Source organism: Chaetodon trifascialis, chromosome 11 (assembly GCF_039877785.1).
Source record: "Chaetodon trifascialis isolate fChaTrf1 chromosome 11, fChaTrf1.hap1, whole genome shotgun sequence".
Classification (NCBI taxonomy): Eukaryota; Metazoa; Chordata; class Actinopteri; order Chaetodontiformes; family Chaetodontidae; genus Chaetodon; species Chaetodon trifascialis.
This window is the reverse complement of record NC_092066.1, coordinates 695,229-713,580: the sequence shown is the minus strand read 5'-3', so window position 1 is coordinate 713,580 and position 18,352 is coordinate 695,229. Positions and strand designations below refer to the sequence as shown.

Sequence of the window (18,352 nt, the reverse complement as noted above, 5' to 3'; positions counted from 1 at the left end):
TTCCTCAGTTGAGCTCAACCAATAAATGTTTCCTCTGTTCACAGGAGCTCTGTCTCTAATCTGCATTGCTTCTTTCTTTGTTGTTGGATTTGTCATCAGTCCAGTGACTCTGGCTCAGACCGTAATGGCTTCATGGTGTGTGACTCCCTCTAGTGGACGTTGTGGAGGATTCAGTTGTGTTTGCTGCAAAGGTTTTTGTACAGAGTTTTGGTGTTTCCTGTCACTGTGGGCTGCAGAGCACAGTAGTACACAGCAGAGTCAGACAGCTGAAGCTTCTGGATCTTCAGAGGAACTGATCTTAAGGTGGAATTCAGTGTGGATGAAAATCTGGCCTTGAACTCGTCCTTCGTGTGAAAGTTGCTCAGTATGAGTTTGGGGCTGTTGTTTCCATCTTGTTTGTACCAGAACAAAGTTGGACCTGGGTTACTGGTCTCAAAAGTACAGTCCAGTGTAACTGTGTGTCCTTCAGTATCAATGACATCTTCTTTTGTCTGGGTCACTCTGTCTTCTCCTTTACACTCTGAGGAAGAAGAGAACATGCAGAGGAAGAGATGAGTCAATAAAGATGATTGATTAAAGTTCCGTCATCAGAGTCAGACACACAGACATTCAAGGCTTTTCAAAGGAAATGTGATGTTTTATTTCTCACCAAAGCAAAGAGCAGCCAGAATAATCCACAGCCAATGTTCCATCTGTACAACAAGGTTGAAATGAAGAGGAGAAAGTAGGTGATGTTCAACATTCAGTGTGAGAATGCTTCTCTTCACAGCAGCACTTCTTATTGACACAATGGTTGAACACAGTGCACAAGTAGTGCAGCGCCTACTTGATAATGTGGCCCTCTAGTGGAGGTACAAAGTTGAGTCCAACAGTGTGGAACAAAGGCCTCCAGCAGCTTGTCAGTGTGTCAGCTTGTGTTTTTGTACAGAGTTTTGCTGTTTCCTGTCACTGTGGGCCTCACAGCACAGTAGTACAGAGCAGAGTCAGTCACTGCAGCAGAGGAGATCTGCAGATCCATTTGGGTTTGATCCTCACTCACTTTAACAGACAGTCTGGAGTCTCTATTAGATATTAGATTTCCTGTTCCATAGTGAGAGATGAGGAACTCTGGTGGTTTTCCTGGATATTGTCGATACCAGAAGAAAGAATCTTGAACAGTTGCTTTTTTGGAGTATTTGTAGGACAGAGTCACAGTGCTGTCTTCTAAACTGGACTCTTCATTGTTGACTGGACTGAGTTCTTGACAGCTGACACCTAAACAAAGAGATAACTCTGTTATAGCATGTTGTAAAAGTCTGACTGAATGAATGACAGACAGCAAACATTTGACTGAAGCTTTTTGGTGCTGCATGATGGAACATACCTGTTAGAATGGAAAGAAACAGGAGAGCAAACACACAATGATGCAGAGACAGCATGTTGAATAAAGGTAATGTTTGTGGTTTGTGTGTTGAACTCTGCTGAATATGGAAGCTCCTCTCTCTTCTATAGTTCAGTAACAGCTCAGCTCCTCCCTCAATCTCTCCGTCTCCTCTTAGATCTGGATTTCCTCTTCTCTCTGTTTCTCCTCCTCCTGGTTCACAGACTGCTAGCAGCACTTTGTTCCAGCTGGAGGTGAGAAGGTTTTTCTCTGTTTCTGTGGTTCCTTTATGAGAGCAGTTACAGAAAGGACGCTGCATTGATTTACAGGATGAATCACATTTTCAGGGTCTGCAAACAAAGAGGGACTTGTTCTGTTTTCCTGAAGTGACGACATTATTTCATCACTGTAAACCTGAAGTCTGATAATAATGAAAGATCAGATCAGCATCAAATATTATTCCAGATTATGAGCAGGAGGCTTAACATCAACAAACAATTGTTGCAAGATTGAATTTGATCCATTTGACAGAAATTTCAAGAAAACTAAAAGGATCTCAGTTCTAGACTCTGTCATTTGTAGGAAGGTCTGGAACACCAACATTTCACATATAATAAACAACTGCTATAATCACTGAATCATAATGAAATATATGATCAAATATTGTAAGCAAAGCAAGTGAAATTGATGTGTTTTAAAAGGATTTGATTTAAGAAATGTGTCATTTGAACATGAGAGGACCCAGGATTGAACCCTGTGGTACACCACAAGAAATCACAGGCAGAGAAAACAAAAGATAAACTTGTTTTATAAAGAAAATAATCAAATTAATCAAAACCTGAGTCTGTGATGCAACTAGTTCATGGACATGGGTGAATACTTGATTGTGAAGAGGGACGGAGTCACAGCCTCCGTTTACAGCTCGACTCAACACGTTAACAAGCTGACATGTAATTACAACAAAGTCAATGTCAAAGTGCTTTATTGTCATATGCACAGCAAGAAACAAGTTTCCTTGTACAATGAATTTCTTACTTTGCCATCCACGAGAATGCCAGGATAAAAAAGATATATAAAAAGCAACAATATCAAACCAAGAGCAACTTAAAGAATCAAAGATAAATAAATAAACAAATCCGAGATAAATGAACAGAACTGCAACAGCTGTAAGCAGAAATTGCAAATGACTATATACATAATTTCAATAGCTATTCACGTAGTGCAAAGTGGTGTTATGTGCAAACTGGTAAAAGTAAACATTAAACAGTAAGTAAACATTAAACAGTAAGTGTGCAGTCCAAAAATGGTAGAACTAAACCGTAAAAAAAAAACAAAAAAAAAACAGTATAGTACACAGTGGAGAGTAAAGTGTGAGGTACAGTGCAGTTATGAATGCAGCTGAATGAACGTTGCCTAACCCTAACCCTCTCTGCCGTCCATGACTTCCTGACAATGGACACCTTGACAGACATTGTTCCTGATGTATTCTGTCCCAGTTATCCTTTGAGTCCATGAATTAATCTTTACTGATAACCATGGAGGTTTTATTGTACTCTTTAAATATGAAATGAAGGTCAGATCCATTGATTGAAGTCAGATGTTGAACCAAGAGAAGTGACGTCACATCCACAGGTTTATATGGCAGCGTGAAAAGTCAACAGAACATTGTGCTTTAGTTCATCTAAAAGTTAGGATCCTCCCTAAATCTGTCCTATTTCAGCTCTCATGTAAATGTTTCATTTCAACAAAAGTTGAAAAATATGTTGTTGCACGTTGCCATGGTTACCTTGGTGAACTATAATTGTGAATGAATAAGTTGTCAGTGGTGTCATTTCTGAAGCTTTCCATCACAGTCCTGTCTGAGAGGACAGTGAGTCCAGACTGTTTCATCACGTCTCATTGAAGCTGAACAGTGTGTGACTCCCTCTAGTGGACGTTGTGGAGGATTCAGTTGTGTTTGCTGCAAAGGTTTTTGTACAGAGTTTTGGTGTTTCCTGTCACTGTGGGCGTCAGAGCACAGTAGTACACAGCAGAGTCAGTCACTGCAGCAGAGGAGATCTGCAGATGGACTCGATTTCTCTCCTCATTCAGTTCAGCGGTCAGTCGAGGGTTTGGAGGTTTTGCTTCCACCACTGCAGGATCCTTTGTATCAGTGATGAGCAGAAGGAACTGAGGAGCTGATCCAGGATCTTGTCGGTACCACTGGAGGTTATTGGCTTTAACTGAATAGTTACAGGACAGAGTCACACTCCGGCCCTCTGATGAAAACTCTTCAGGTCTGCTGGCAGTAATATCATCTTCCAAGGTGTGACCTAGTGAGGGAAACAACATGTTGTGTTGAGAGTTCAGTTCCAAAGTGAGAAATCCATCATTTGAAAAATATCACACATTGACATTGTTCAGTGAAAACGATTGATGCTGTTTAGTGATCAGTTATTAGTGATGAAGTGATCACATGGAGAATAGCATCTTTGAAATGTGAACTCATTCACACTGGATCTGTTTTCTTGTCAGAAACATACGAACCTACGAGAGTTGAAAAGAACAAAATAGCAGTGAGTGTTTCCATGTTTAGAGGTGAAACGTTGTCGCTGGATGTTCAGTATGAAGGAGTTCTGTGAGTTGTGTTTGGTCTGATGTTCACAGCTGGAATCAAACCGTTCGGAGGAGGAGACTCATGTTTCAGATTATCGTCATTACTGAAGCTCATCATCGCAGCTGTATCTCAGCAGCAAAAAGACTGTAGACTGTTTCATCACATCCCATTGAAGCTGAACAGTGAGTGACTCCCTCTAGTGGACGTTGTGGAGGATTCAGTTGTGTTTGCTGCAAAGGTTTTTGTACAGAGTTTTGGTGTTTCCTGTCACTGTGGGCCTCAGAGCACAGTAGTACACAGCAGAGTCAGTCACTGCAGCAGAGGAGATCTGCAGATGAAACTCCTTTTTCGATTGATCTTGTTCAACAGACAACTTTGCTGTTTTTTCTGAATATCCTGAGATTAGAAACTGTGGAGATGAACTGGACTTCTGTTGATACCAGAAGACGTTGTCAGCAGATCCTGAATATTTGCAGGAGAGAGTCACATTGTCTCCTTCCAAAGCCAACATTACATCTTTAAATGGCTTCACTAAATCCTCCGAGGATCCTGAAAAGAACAAAGATATTTTTCACTGTGACATTTTCTTTAACGTCAGTGTCGTCTTAGAAAAACGTTCCCAAAGCGTGAAATGGTTTTGAATGATGTCTGACGATCTTGTTGAAGTTGACTCACCAGTCTGAAACATGAACATCATGATCCAAACTAAAAGGAGCTGCATTATTTTCTCTTGTCCTGAATGAACAATAGACAGAACACAGCAGCTCTTCACTTCCAACATGAAGCCTTTCACATTCAGCTGTGGAGCTCCTCCTCCTGCTGTGGTCTGTTTGCATTCAGGCTGATGGAAGCTTGAGAAATGACAGCGATGCTGCAGTCGTCATCATCATCATCATCATCATCATCATCATCATCATCATCATCATCTTCCAAATTGTCCTGACTGAATCTGTGGAGAAACAACTTTCTGAAACATCCAGAAGCTCAGCTGCATACTGCCCTTCAGACTGCATTCCCACTTGGTCTTTAAACGCTGTATTTCAGACGGTTGTTCCAGAGATTTTAGCCGTTATTAACTGCTCATTTTCTGCTGGTTAATATTTTGTTAATAATGTCACACTGCTGGTTGTTGGGTCACACCTGTTTTGCAGTCAGAGTTGAGGTGGTGGAGTGAGCGTTGGTGGCCTGTTATTTAATGTCTTGCTGGATTTGCCTTTGCTGCAGTGGATTGGGATGAAGGAAGGCTGGTTTGTGAGCTCAACAGCTGATCCAATGGTGCTCCGACACATCCAGGAGAGCGTTTCAGCCAAATCTGTGCCAGGATGCTCCTCAGCTCTACACAGATTCACAGACTCACACACCAAAGCGCTGATTGTGTTTTCTAACCCTAACCCTTAGGCAAGGCAAATTTTTTGTATAGCACAATTCATACACTAGGCAATTCAAAGTGCTTTACAGAAGCATAAAAATATATTAAAATCACACATTTCATAGAAAGAAAGAGATTAGACGAGAATATAAAAATAAAAATAAAATACAATTAAAGGAAAATTAAAAACAGAAGCGAGTAAAATAATAATTAAAAAAAAAAAAAAAGCTAAAAAAAAGCTTTTGTAAATAATAATGTTTTCAACCCTGATTTAAATGAGCTGACAGGTGGTGCAGACCTCAGGTGTGCAGGGAGAATGTTCCACAGGTGAGGAGCATAATAACTGAAAGCTGCTTCACTTTGTTTGGTTCTGATTCTGGGAACACACAGTAGACCTGTCCCTGATGACCTGAGGGGTCTGGATACTTCATATGGAGTCAATAAATCTAGAATATATTTTGGTCCTAGACCATTTAATGCTTTGTAGACCAACAGTAAGATTTTAAAGTCTATTCTGTGACTCACAGGAAGCCAATGTAGTCATCTGAGGACTGGTGTGATATGGTCCATTTTTCTGCTGTTTGTAAGGACTCGTGCAGCAGCATTTTGGATCAGCTGTAGTTGCCTAATTGTTTTTTTGTTTGGGCCAGTAAAGACTCCATTGCAATAGTCCAACCTACTGAAAATGAATGCATGAACAAGTTTTTCCATGTCTTCTTTGGACAGACATCCCTTGATTCTGGTTATATTTGTCAGGTGTTAGTAGGCTGATTTGGTAATCAGCTTTAAATGACTGATAAAATTCAGGTCCAAATCAATAATTACACCAAGATTTCTGGCTTTATCTGTTGTTGTCAGTGACATGGAGTTAAGGTGAGCACTGATCTTTGACCTTTCATTTTTGGGGCCAAATATAATCACTTCTGTTTTATCTGCATTAAGCTGAAGTAAATTCTGGCACATCCACTCATTGATTTGATGAATACACTCACTCAGTGAAAGTAAGGGACTGTAGTCATGTGATGACACAGAAATATAAAGTTGTGTATCATCTGCGTAAGTATGATAAGAAATATTATGATGCTCCATAATCAGAGCTAGGGGCAACATGTAGATATTGAAAAGAAGTGGTCCGAGAATGGACCCTTGTGGCCCCCCACACATCATCTTCTTTTGTTCAGACACATGCTCACCAACTGACACAAAGTAGTCTCTATCTTGTAAATAGGATTTGAACCAGTGTAGTACAGTGCCAGTAAGTCCCATCCACTTTTCCAGTCTGTCAAGAAGTATGTCCTGATCAACTGTATCAAAGGCAGCACTGAGATCTAATAATACTAAAACTGAGGTTTTGGAAGCATCATTATTCAGATGTATGTCATTTAAAACTTTGATAAGTACAGTCTCAGTCAAAGGGAAAATTTGATATTGGCCTGTAGTAACTTATTACTGAAGCATCCAGATTAGTCTTTTTCATGAGAGGTTTTATTACTGCAGTTTTCAAGGCCTGGGGAAACTGACCGGACTGAAGAGAATTATTTATTATCTGTAACACATCTGGAGCTATGGAATTAAAAACATTTTTTAAAAAGTTTGTTGGCAGAGTATCAAGACAGCATGTTGTGGATTTTAACTGTGATACAGTTTCTGTCAGCCTTGTGTGATCTAGAAGGTTAAAATATGCTAGATTAACTGGAGAACAAGAAGGCACAGATAGACTTATCATTTTGCCTGAGTTGGAGCTGCACACTGTTTGTCTTATCCTTGAAAATTTATCTGTAAAAAAGGCTGCAAAATCATCGCATGACTTGTTGGATAGCAGCTCAGGAGGGACTGATGCTGTGGGGTTTGTCAGTCTATCCACAACAGAAAACAATTAAATTAATTAAACATACATCCATACATTTAAATGTCAATATAACATTCAACAGTAATTCTAACACAATATTTTACATGATAACCACATGAAACATTGAAAGATTTACTCAAAAATTTAGTTTCATGATTTGAAATTTCACGTTTCGACAGTTCTGAATATGTATTGGAGAACCTCACTAATGCAGTTAATGTCACAATTAGAACTGAAGCTCATTTAGAGGTCAGAATTTACTGTTAGACTCAATTGTGATGCAACATTGTTTACATACAGAAAATCCCACAAGACCTCATCATCATCATCATCATCATTATGATCATCACAGTTTGAATCGTATGAAACAACACTTTCCTTTTCTCTGTGTTTTAACTTTAGTGCTTCATTTTGTTTGTTTTAATCAGCACAAGAATCAACACGACCATCACATCCTACTGAAGTTTAACAGTGTGTGACTCCCTCTAGTGGACGTTGTGGAGGATTCAGTTGTTTGCTGCAAAGGTTTTTGTACAGAGTTTTGCTGTTTCCTGTCACTGTGGGCTGCAGAGCACAGTGGTACACAGCAGAGTCAGACAGCTGAAGCTTCTGGATCTTCAGAGGAACTGATCTTAAGGTAGAATTCAGTGTGGATGAAAATCTGTCCTTGAACTCGTCCTTTGTGTTAAAGTTGCTCAGTATGAGTTTGGGGCTGTTGTTTCCATCTTGTTTGTACCAGAACAAAGTTGGACCTGTGTAACTGGTCTCAAAAGTACAGTCCAGTTTAACTGTGTGTCCTTCAGTGGCAATGACATCTTCTTTTGTCTGGGTCACTCTGTCTTCTCCTTTACACTCTGAGGAAGAAGAGAACATGCAGAGGAAGAGATGAATCAATAAAGATGATTGATTAAAGTTCCGTCATCAGAGTCAGACACACAGACATTCAAGACTTTTCAAAGGAAATGTGATGTTTTATTTCTCACCAAAGCAAAGAGCAGCCAGAATAATCCACAGCCAATGTTCCATCCGTACAACAAGGTTGAAATGAAGAGGAGAAAGTAGGTGATGTTCAACATTCAGTGTGAGAATGCTTCTCTTCACAGCAGCACTTCTTATTGACACAATGGTTGAACACAGTGCACAAGTAGTGCAGCGCCTACTTGATAATGTGGCCCTCTAGTGGAGGTAAAAAGTTGAGTCCAACAGTGTGGAACAAAGGCCTCCAGCAGCTTGTCAGTGTGTCAGCTTGTGTTTTTGCACAGAGTTTTGCTGTTTCCTGTCACTGTGGGCCTCACAGCACAGTAGTACAGAGCAGAGTCAGTCACTGCAGCAGAGGAGATCTGCAGATCCATTTGGGTTTGATCCTCACTCACTTTAACAGACAGTCTGGAGTCTCTATTAGATATTAGATTTCCTGTTCCTGAGTGAGAGATGAGGAACTCTGGTGGTTTTCCTGGATATTGTCGATACCAGAAGAAATAATCTCCAGCAGCTGCTTTTTTGGAGTATTTGTAGGACAGAGTCACAGTGCTGTCTTCTAAACTGGACTCTTCATTGTTGACTGGACTGAGTTCTTGACAGCTGACACCTAAACAAAGAGATAACTCTGTTATAGCATGTTGTAAAAGTCTGACTACATGAATGACAGACAACAAACATTTGACTGAAGCTTTTTGGTGCTGCATGATGGAACATACCTGTTAGAATGGAAAGAAACAGGAGAGAAAACACACAATGATGCAGAGACAGCATGTTGAATAAAGGTAATGTTTGTGGTTTGTGTGTTGAACTCTGCTGAATATGGAAGCTCCTCTCTCTTCTATAGTTCAGTAACAGCTCAGCTCCTCCCTCAATCTCTCCGTCTCCTCTTAGATCTGGATTTCCTCTTCTTTCTGTTTCTCCCCCTCCTGGTTAACAGACTGCTAGCAGCACTTTGTTCCAGCTGGAGGTGAGAAGGTTTTTCTCTGTTTCTGTGGTTCCTTTATGAGAGGAGCTACAGAAAGGACGCTGCATTGATTTACAGGATGGATCACATTTTCAGGGTCTGCCAACAAGAGATGGACTTGATTTATATTCCTGAAGTGACGACATTATTTCATCATACAATTTCATCCAATAACAGAGTTTTGGGGGAAAGTAAAAGGATCTCAGTTCTAGACTCACTCACTTTTAGGAAGGTCTGGAACACCAGCACTTCACATATCATAAACAACTGATATAATCACTGAATCACAATTAGATATATGATCAGATGTTGTAAGCAGAGAGCGCATAAACGCGCTGTGTTTATCTCCAACCCCTTCGAGTTCACCAAGGATCTGCTGGGGTAGAAGCATAGTGGTAAACTTGCCTCCTCACAGGAAGACATAGACCAACATCTGAAGCAGACGTACAGCGACCCCACAAGAGAGCAGGAGCTGGGAGAATGTGATATCCTCATAGACCCCGTGAACCTGAGGTGCAGTTGAACATGTCAGAGCTGCAGCTAAAGGATGTCAGGGAGGTCGTCCGCAACGCAAGGGCATACTCCACTCCAGGACCGAGTCGCTCTTCACACATAGTGTATAAGAACTGTCTCACGCTCCTGCTGCATCTGTGGAAAATCCTGCAAGTCTTCTGGAGAAGAGGGAGGATCCCCGATCAATGGAGAGTAGCTGAAGGGGTGTGGGTCCCGATGGAGGAAAACTCCACCCAACTAGACCAGTTCCGCATTATCTCCCTGCTGTGTGTCGAGGCAAAGATCTTCCTGAGCACTGTTTCCAAACGGCTGTGTACCTACCTGGAACAGAACACCTATATCGACACATTGGTCCAGAACGGCGGTGTTTCGGGAATGCCAGGCTGTCTGGAGCACACAGGTGTGGTGACTCAGCTGATAAGGGAGGCAAGAAAGAACAAGGGCAACCTGTCAGTGTTGTGGCTTAACCTGGCAAATGCATTTGGCTCCATTCCACACAAGCTGGTTCAGCGAACACTGATGAAACATCATGTTCCCAGCAAGTTCAGAGACCTCATGGCTGATCACTGCACCAATTTCAGGATGAGGGTATCTTCGGGAGTAATAACGTCATGGTGTCTAAGGTGGCTAAAGCAGGGATCCAAGTGAGGACTGGACGGAAGTGGAGGGCAGAGGATGCAGTTCGAGAGGCTGAGGCAAGGATGCATCAAAGGAGCCTGGTGGTGGTCACATGAGGCAGAGCTGGGCGAGGCTCCTTTCCAACTCCCCAAACGAACACCAGCAGGAAGGAAGGCTGCCACCTTGTTCAGGAGGAGGTGAGGGCTGCAGTGGAAGAAACAAGAACCATCACGGCAGTGTGAATGAAGCAACATGGAGCTTGGACAAATGGGAGAACGCAGTTGAGAGGAAAGTGACCTGAGCTGAGCTGTGGAAAGCCGAGCCTCACTGCATTAAGTTCCTTATCCATGCAGTATACGATGTGCTTCCAAGCACATCAAACCTGTACACATGGGGCAAAGCTGAGACACCAGCATGCCCATTGTGTTCCAAGCAAGGAACCCTGGATCATATCCTCAGCTGCTACACCAGGGCACTTGGAGATGGAGAGTACCGCTGGAGGCATGACCATGTTCTTAAGACCATCGCTGAAGTCATCAGCGAAGGACTCGGGTGGGTGAAGCGGTTCTGGCCCTCCAAGAAAACCGTCACCTTTGTCAGAGCTGGGGAGCAGCCAACACCTGCCAGAAGAACATCTGCAGAGATCCTGTTCTCTGCAGGAGACTGGCAGCTGCTGGTGGATCTTGAACATCAGCTGAAGTTCCCCAGCCACATTGCAGTCACCACCCTACGACCAGACATTGTCCTTGTGTCTGAGTCCAGCAAGCAGGTAGTGCTGCTGGAGCTGACCATCCCATGGGAAGACCACCTGGAAGAAGCCTTTGAGAGGAAGCTCTCCAAGTACACGGGACTGGTCAGTGACTGTCAGCAGGCTGGTTGGAGAGCATGATGTCCCCCAGTGGAGGTTGGATGCAGGGCTTTGCAGCCCTTCCCCTGACTAGAGCCTTTAGCAGTTTGGCCATCGAGGGCAAGAGAAGGAGGAGAGCCATCCGCAGGACCACCGATGCGGATAATGGATAATGTCTAACCAGTTGTCCATCATCAGGAGTTCATGGCCTCTATGAAGGTAACTGTCTGTCCTCTCTGCCGTCCATGACTTCCTGATAATGTAGACCTCGACAGACATTGTCCCTGACACATCCTGTCGCAATTGTTCTGTGTGTTCATGAATTAATCTTAACCGATAACCATGGAGGTTTTATTGTACTCTTTAAATATGAAATGAAGGTCAGATCCATTGATTGAAGTCAAATGTTGAACCAAGAGAAGTGACGTCACATCCACAGGTTCATATGGCAGCGTGAAAAGTCAACAGAACATTGTGCTTTAGTTCATCTAAAAGTTAGGATCCTCCCTAAATCTGTCCTGTTTCAGGTCTCATGAAAATGTTTCATATCAACAAAAGTTGAAAAAGTATGTTGTTGCATGTTGCCATGGTTACCTTGATGAACTATAATTGTGAATGAATAAGTTGTCAGTGGTTTAATTTCTGAAGCTTTCCATCACAGTCCTGTCTGAGAGGACAGTGAGTCCAGACTGTTTCATCACGTCTCTCAAGCTGAACAGTGTGTGACTCCCTCTAGTGGACGTTGTGGAGGATTCAGTTGTGTTTGCTGCAAAGGTTTTTGTACAGAGTTTTGGTGTTTCCTGTCACTGTGGGCTGCAGAGCACAGTAGTACACAGCAGAGTCAGACACTTTAGCTGAGACGATCTCCACATCTACATGTTTCTCTGTCTTGTTAATGTGAGCTGAGAAATCAGAACCAGTTGGATGGATGGATCCTCCCTCTGTGATGGAGAGCAGGAACTCTGGTCTGGATCTCTGGTGTTGTCGGTACCACTGGATGTTGCGGATAGCACCGTCATATTTACAGGCCAGCTTGATGCTTCTTCCCTCTGCTGCATGTTCTTCAGTACTTTCTGGCTTTATGCTGTTCATGGAACCCAGAGCTGCAAAATGAGTATTATTCATGTCAGTTAGTCTGCAAGAGATTCTAACATGAAGAGACTGAGCAGAGGTTCTGGACTCTTTCTGTCATCTTTGACCCTTTTTAGATGCTTTCAATGAAGCAAATGTCTTTTTCACATGTTCAAATGTTGATCTTCCACACATGAAGCTGACGTTATGAAATGTGGAGCCAATATCTGGTTAATCCAGCAGGTTAAATGAGGCTTTGATCTGTGTTGTAACACTCACCTATAAAGTGAGAGAAGAGTAGAAAGAGGTAAAGCAACATGTCTTTGGAGCTGTTGAAGTCAGACAGACAGCAGATGAACAACGTTCTTCCACTGCAGGAGAATGAGAAAGGAAACAGCCTGCTGCACAGCCCTTCTCCTCAACATCAAGACCATTGTGCTTTGAGTTACTCAAAGCTTTCTGCTCTGCAGACAGAGATCATCTCATTGGTTGAGGTGAACATGAGTGGGTGGGGCCAGAGACTCTCTGCCGACCAAAGTTCAGTTCAGCCAGTGAGATGATTTGTTGGTCCAGAGCAGCTCTGCCTCAGAGAAATGTTTGCTGAATGTCCACTTTCAGTCCTTCACACTATGTGAGACCAAGGCAGGTCAGAGTAGAAGGAAGCTTCACCTGAAGATTTTGTCTTTATTCTGGGAACATGGAGGACAGTTTACAGGTCTTTTAATGACAGTGGACGCAGACTAATATGAACATGTCATTTATTGAATCAGCCCGAGCAACGGTCAGACAAAAGCTCATCACACACAAAGTCCTCCTCACTTTAATGCCTCGGTTCATCATTGTTTGGTCATCCTTCAGCTTGAATTTCTTCGGTCAAATATTGAATCAGTTTGTTTCAAATTGTTCATTTCCAGCCTGGATGCCATTAATTTCTCAGGTGTTCAGTGAGAACCTTGACGTGATCATGTTCATAGAGGTTTTAGTATTCATGAGGGAGGACAGAGGCAGATGGTATAAATCCTCCACATGGTGTCTTCAGCCTGTGTTTCTTCAGACGCTGTCACCTCATCCTGCATGTAGTGGTTGTGTTGGACTCAGCTGAGACGTCTTGTGCTGGACAGCAAACGCTTTGAACTGAAGTCCTGAAGGTGCTGATGATTCTGAAGTGCCCCCTAATGTTTGTCACTATACAAATGATCCATGAAGTGGACTGACTGAGTATTGAGACAGAATCAGACTTTTCATGTTTGTGTGGTCTTTTGAATTGAACATCACAGATTAAACTCTGCTTTCCAGCTGAAGTTTGGAACTTGTCATTTTGTCCATCAGCGTCAGGTCCACAGCAAAGATGGTGGAGTGTTTGTGGAAGCTGCCGTCGCTTTAAATGAGCCACTTTACTCTGAAACTGGTCGACTGTGGTCGTACTGGATGCATGCTGTAGACTTTAATGCCTGAAAATACAAATTCTGAGTAAATCCACAGTTTATGTCTCAGTGTGTTTGATCCTCAGTTATTTCTGTATTCATTGGCTTTTTGTTGTCATGGTGTCTTGAGTTTGAAGCATCATCCAGCTGGTTTGTCCCTGATTGGCTGCTCATGTCAATCCTCCCACAGTGTTTGATCAGCAGCTGTAACCACAGTGACTCTGATCCAACAGGAATGATCAGAATCCATCTGATATGAAGCTGTGGTTTGAATACCACTTCCCTCCTGTTTGAAGAGTAGTCAGATATCTGTGTTCAGCTTTTTGTACAGCCTCTTCTACACTTTGTATCACTGTGTTTCTAGAGCACAGTAGTAGAGAGCTGTGTCTGCCAGGGTTAGCTTTGTGATGGTCAGTTTGGTCGATTCGCTTGATGTTTGACTTTTATATCGATTGTCAGGAATGTATTCAGATGTGGATCCTTTTGCTCCTTTCCTGAGTATAAACTGAGGAGCCTGAATGTCAGAATGATGTTTGTACCAGTGAAGGTAAACACCACTGTAAGTTGTCTCATAGTAACATGTGAGTGTGACAGATCGTCCTTCTCTTCCACTGACTTCATCTTGTATTGGAGAGATTTTGTCTCCAGCTGTGAGTCCTGGAAAAAGTGGATAAAATGAAGCCATTAGACTCACATTGTTCATGAGGCTGAGAGGAGAACACAGTGGAAAATGTCAAGTGTACAGTGTGATTGTATGGACATTGACAGTAAAAGAGAAAAAGTACAGTTCCATTAACATTCACTGTTCCAGGATGATGAAAAGGTGAGGTGCTTTCTGTCAGAGCAAAGAAATGAGAGGCGTTGTGAAATCCAGCTTGTGTATATGTGGTTAATGCAGCAGCTTCAAGAAAACTTGAGCTCCTGTTCTGTTGTAACACTCACCTATAAAGTGACAGAAGAGCAACAAGAGGTAAAACAACATGTCTTTGAGTTGTTGAAGTCAGACGGACAGCAGAGGAGCAATGATGTTCCACTGCAGGAGAATGAGTAAGAAATCATGTCATTGGTTGAGTTGAGGCTCAGTGGGCGGGACCAGTCACCTCCTGATGTCATTTCCTCAGTTGAGCTCAACCAATAAATGTTTCCTCTGTTCACAGGAGCTCTGTCTCTAATCTGCATTGCTTCTTTCTTTGTTGTTGGATTTGTCATCAGTCCAGTGACTCTGGCTCAGACCGTAATGGCTTCATGGTGTGTGACTCCCTCTAGTGGACGTTGTGGAGGATTCAGTTGTGTTTGCTGCAAAGGTTTTTGTACAGAGTTTTGGTCTTTCCTGTCACTGTGGGCTGCAGAGCACAGTAGTACACAGCAGAGTCAGACAGCTGAAGCTTCTGGATCTTCAGAGGAACTGACTTATCCTTGATTGTGGCATTAAATCTGTCTTTGTCGAACTCTTCAGCATTTTGTGTTGTTCTTGAGATGCATTTCAGCATGAACTTTGGGAAACTGTTCACTTCTTGTTTGTACCAGAACAGATAGGAAGTTGGGTAACTGGTCTCAAAAGTACAGTCCAGTGTAACTGTGTGTCCTTCAGTAGCAATGACATCTTCTTTTGTCTGGGTCACTCTGTCTTCTCCTTTACACTCTGAGGAAGAAGAGAACATGCAGAGGAAGAGATGAATCAATAAAGATGATTGATTAAAGTTCCGTCATCAGAGTCAGACACGCAGACATTCAAGACTTTTCAAAGGAAATGTGATGTTTTATTTCTCACCAAAGCAAAGAGCAGCCAGAATAATCCACAGCCAATGTTCCATCTGTACAACAAGGTTGAAATGAAGAGGAGAAAGTAGGTGATGTTCAACATTCAGTGTGAGAATGCTTCTCTTCACAGCAGCACTTCTTATTGACACAATGGTTGAACACAGTGCACAAGTAGTGCAGCGCCTACTTGATAATGTGGCCCTCTAGTGGAGGTAAAAAGTTGAGTCCAACAGTGTGGAACAAAGGCCTCCAGCAGCTTGTCAGTGTGTCAGCTTGTGTTTTTGTACAGAGTTTTGCTGTTTCCTGTCACTGTGGGCCTCACAGCACAGTAGTACAGAGCAGAGTCAGTCACTGCAGCAGAGGAGATCTGCAGATCCACATGATGTTTGTCTTCAGACAGTTTTGTAGAGAACCTCGTGTCTGACTTCAGAGACTCTGCTGCTCTCGTAAAATTATTCCCTGAGATGTACAGAAGAAACTCTGGTGGTTTTCCTGGATATTGCCGATACCAGAAGAAGTGATCATCAGCACTGATCGACTTGGAGTATTTGTAGGACAGAGTCACAGTGCTGTCTTCTAAACTGGACTCTTCATTGTTGACTGGACTGAGTTCTTGACAGCTGACACCTAAACAAAGAGATAACTCTGTTATAGCATGTTGTAAAAGTCTGACTGAATGAATGACAGACAACAAACATTTGACTGAAGCTTTTTGGTGCTGCATGATGGAACATACCTGTTAGAATGGAAAGAAACAGGAGAGAAAACACACAATGATGCAGAGACAGCATGTTGAATAAAGGTAATGTTTGTGGTTTGTGTGTTGAACTCTGCTGAATATGGAAGCTCCTCTCTCTTCTATAGTTCAGTAACAGCTCAGCTCCTCCCTCAATCTCTCCGTCTTGTTAAATCCATGAAGCTCATGTACCCCAGAGAAATACTTTGAGTATGAAACATTTCCTTTGAGAGTAAATGGAAAAGGTGACTGTGAGTAATCAGAACATGAAGCTCCTTTGAGTGTTAAATACTCACCACCTGAATGTTCATCTGAGCCTCTTGTAACTTGCTCCATCAGTCTGGACTTTACCTGTGGTCATCTTGGATTAACAGCAGTTTCAGTGTCATCTAGTGGCCAACCAGAATCAGGCCACAGAGGCATCAAAGATGCCATTGAAACTTCAGTCCTCTCCAGGAGCATCATGCAGTTATTAGCTGATGATCATGTGTTCAGCATTTTCCAAACACAACATGGTCAAAGTCTGTACTTCTGTGTTCCATCGTTGCCTCGTCACACCTCTGAAATATGTGTATTTACCAAAGAAATTAACAGTCAAAGTGATGCTCTGAACTTTTCAGGCTCCCAGCTGTTGAGCACATGATAGTCAAATGAGATATCTTCACAGGAATATTCTTTGAAACCAACAAAACCTCCATCTGGATGTTGACATCAAGTGTAGTTTATAAGCACAGCCCAGTATCTCAAACAGTGTCTCGGTGGGTTTTACAGACCAACATCATCATCAAGTGGAAAGTCCACATACTGTCCCTGCCTTAAAATGTCAGAACTCCAAGTGGAAACTCAGGATGGGACATTCAGAGAGACGTCCTCCATTCATGTCTGACTGGAGGTGAAATAGAGGTCAAGATGGGACGAAATGATATGAATATTCATTCACCAATCATGGGCTCATCATGACTCCAACTTAAGTATGAAAGGGCCAGTATGTCGAGTTAAGTATGAGTTCTCTTTATGAAACAACTTTCCTTCATTGTGTGTTTTATCTTTAGTTTCATTTTCTGTTGTTTTATAATCTCCTCGACAAAGAATCTAGACTCTGTCATCAACCACTGAAGCTGAACAGTGTGTGACTCCCTCTAGTGGACGTTGTGGAGGATTCTGTTGTGTTTGCTCCAAAGGTTTTTGTACAGAGTTTTGCTGTTTCCTGTCACTGTGGGCCTCACAGCACAGTAGTACAGAGCAGGGTCAGTCACTGCAGCAGAGGAGATCTGCAGATCCATTTGGGTTTGATCCTCACTCACTTTAACAGACAGTCTGGAGTCTCTATTAGATATTAGATTTCCTGCTCCATAGTGAGAGATGAGGAGCTCTAGTGGTTTTCCTGGATATTGTCGATACCAGAAGAAAGAATCTTGACCAGTTGCTTTTCTGGAGTATTTGTAGGACAGAGTCACAGTGCTGTCTTCTAAACTGGACTCTTCATTGTTGACTGGACTGAGTTCTTCACAGCTGACACCTGAAGGAGAAGAAATCTGTTTTATATGAAGTTTCAAGACCCTCAAGAAGTGAATGACATTTAAAAACATTGGAGTGAAAAAGTTTTCTTGATTGCAGAATGTAACGTACCTGTTAAAACAGTGACAAACATCAGACAAAGTCGAAAATATTGCAGAGACAGCATGTTGAATAAAGGTAATGTTTGTGGTTTGTGTGTTGAACTCTGCTGAATATGGAAGCTCCTCTCTCTTCTATAGTTCAGTAACAGCTCAGCTCCTCCCTCAATCTCTCCGTCTTGTTAAATCCATGAAGCTCATGTACCCCAGAGAAATACTTTGAGTATGAGAGATTTCCTTTGAGAGTAAATGGAAAAGGTGACTGTGAGTAATCAGAACATGAAGCTCCTTTGAGTGTTGAATACTCACCACCTGAATGTTCATCTGAGCCTCTTGTAACTTGCTCCATCAGTCTGGACTTTACCTGTGGTCATCTTGGATTAACAGCAGTTTCAGTGTCATGTAGTGGCCAACCAGAATCAGGCCACAGAGGCATCAAAGATGCCATTGAAACTTCAGTCCTCTCCAGGAGCATCATGCAGTTATTAGCTGATGATCGGTGTGTTCAGCATTTTCCAAACACAACATGGTTAAAGTCTGTACTTCTGTGTTCCATCGTTGCCTCGTCACACCTCTGAAATATGTGTATTTACCAAAGAAATTAACAGTCAGTGATGCTCTGAACTTTTCTGTCACCTTTCAGGCTC

The 18,352-nt window shown here is 42.4% G+C and overlaps 1 pseudogene and 1 gene segment (V, D, J or C); one reads left to right on the top strand and one right to left on the bottom strand.

The window, feature by feature from the left end:
• Positions 1-9,417: 9,417 nt before the first annotated feature.
• LOC139338725 (uncharacterized) lies at positions 9,418-11,270 on the top strand (annotated as a pseudogene).
• A 5,958-nt stretch (positions 11,271-17,228) lies between these two features.
• LOC139338724 (T cell receptor alpha variable 3-like) lies at positions 17,229-18,079 on the bottom strand. The segment is given in 2 exon segments: positions 17,229-17,608; positions 18,070-18,079. Coding segments are annotated over 2 exon segments (390 nt in total).
• Between the last annotated feature and the right edge of the window lie 273 nt (positions 18,080-18,352).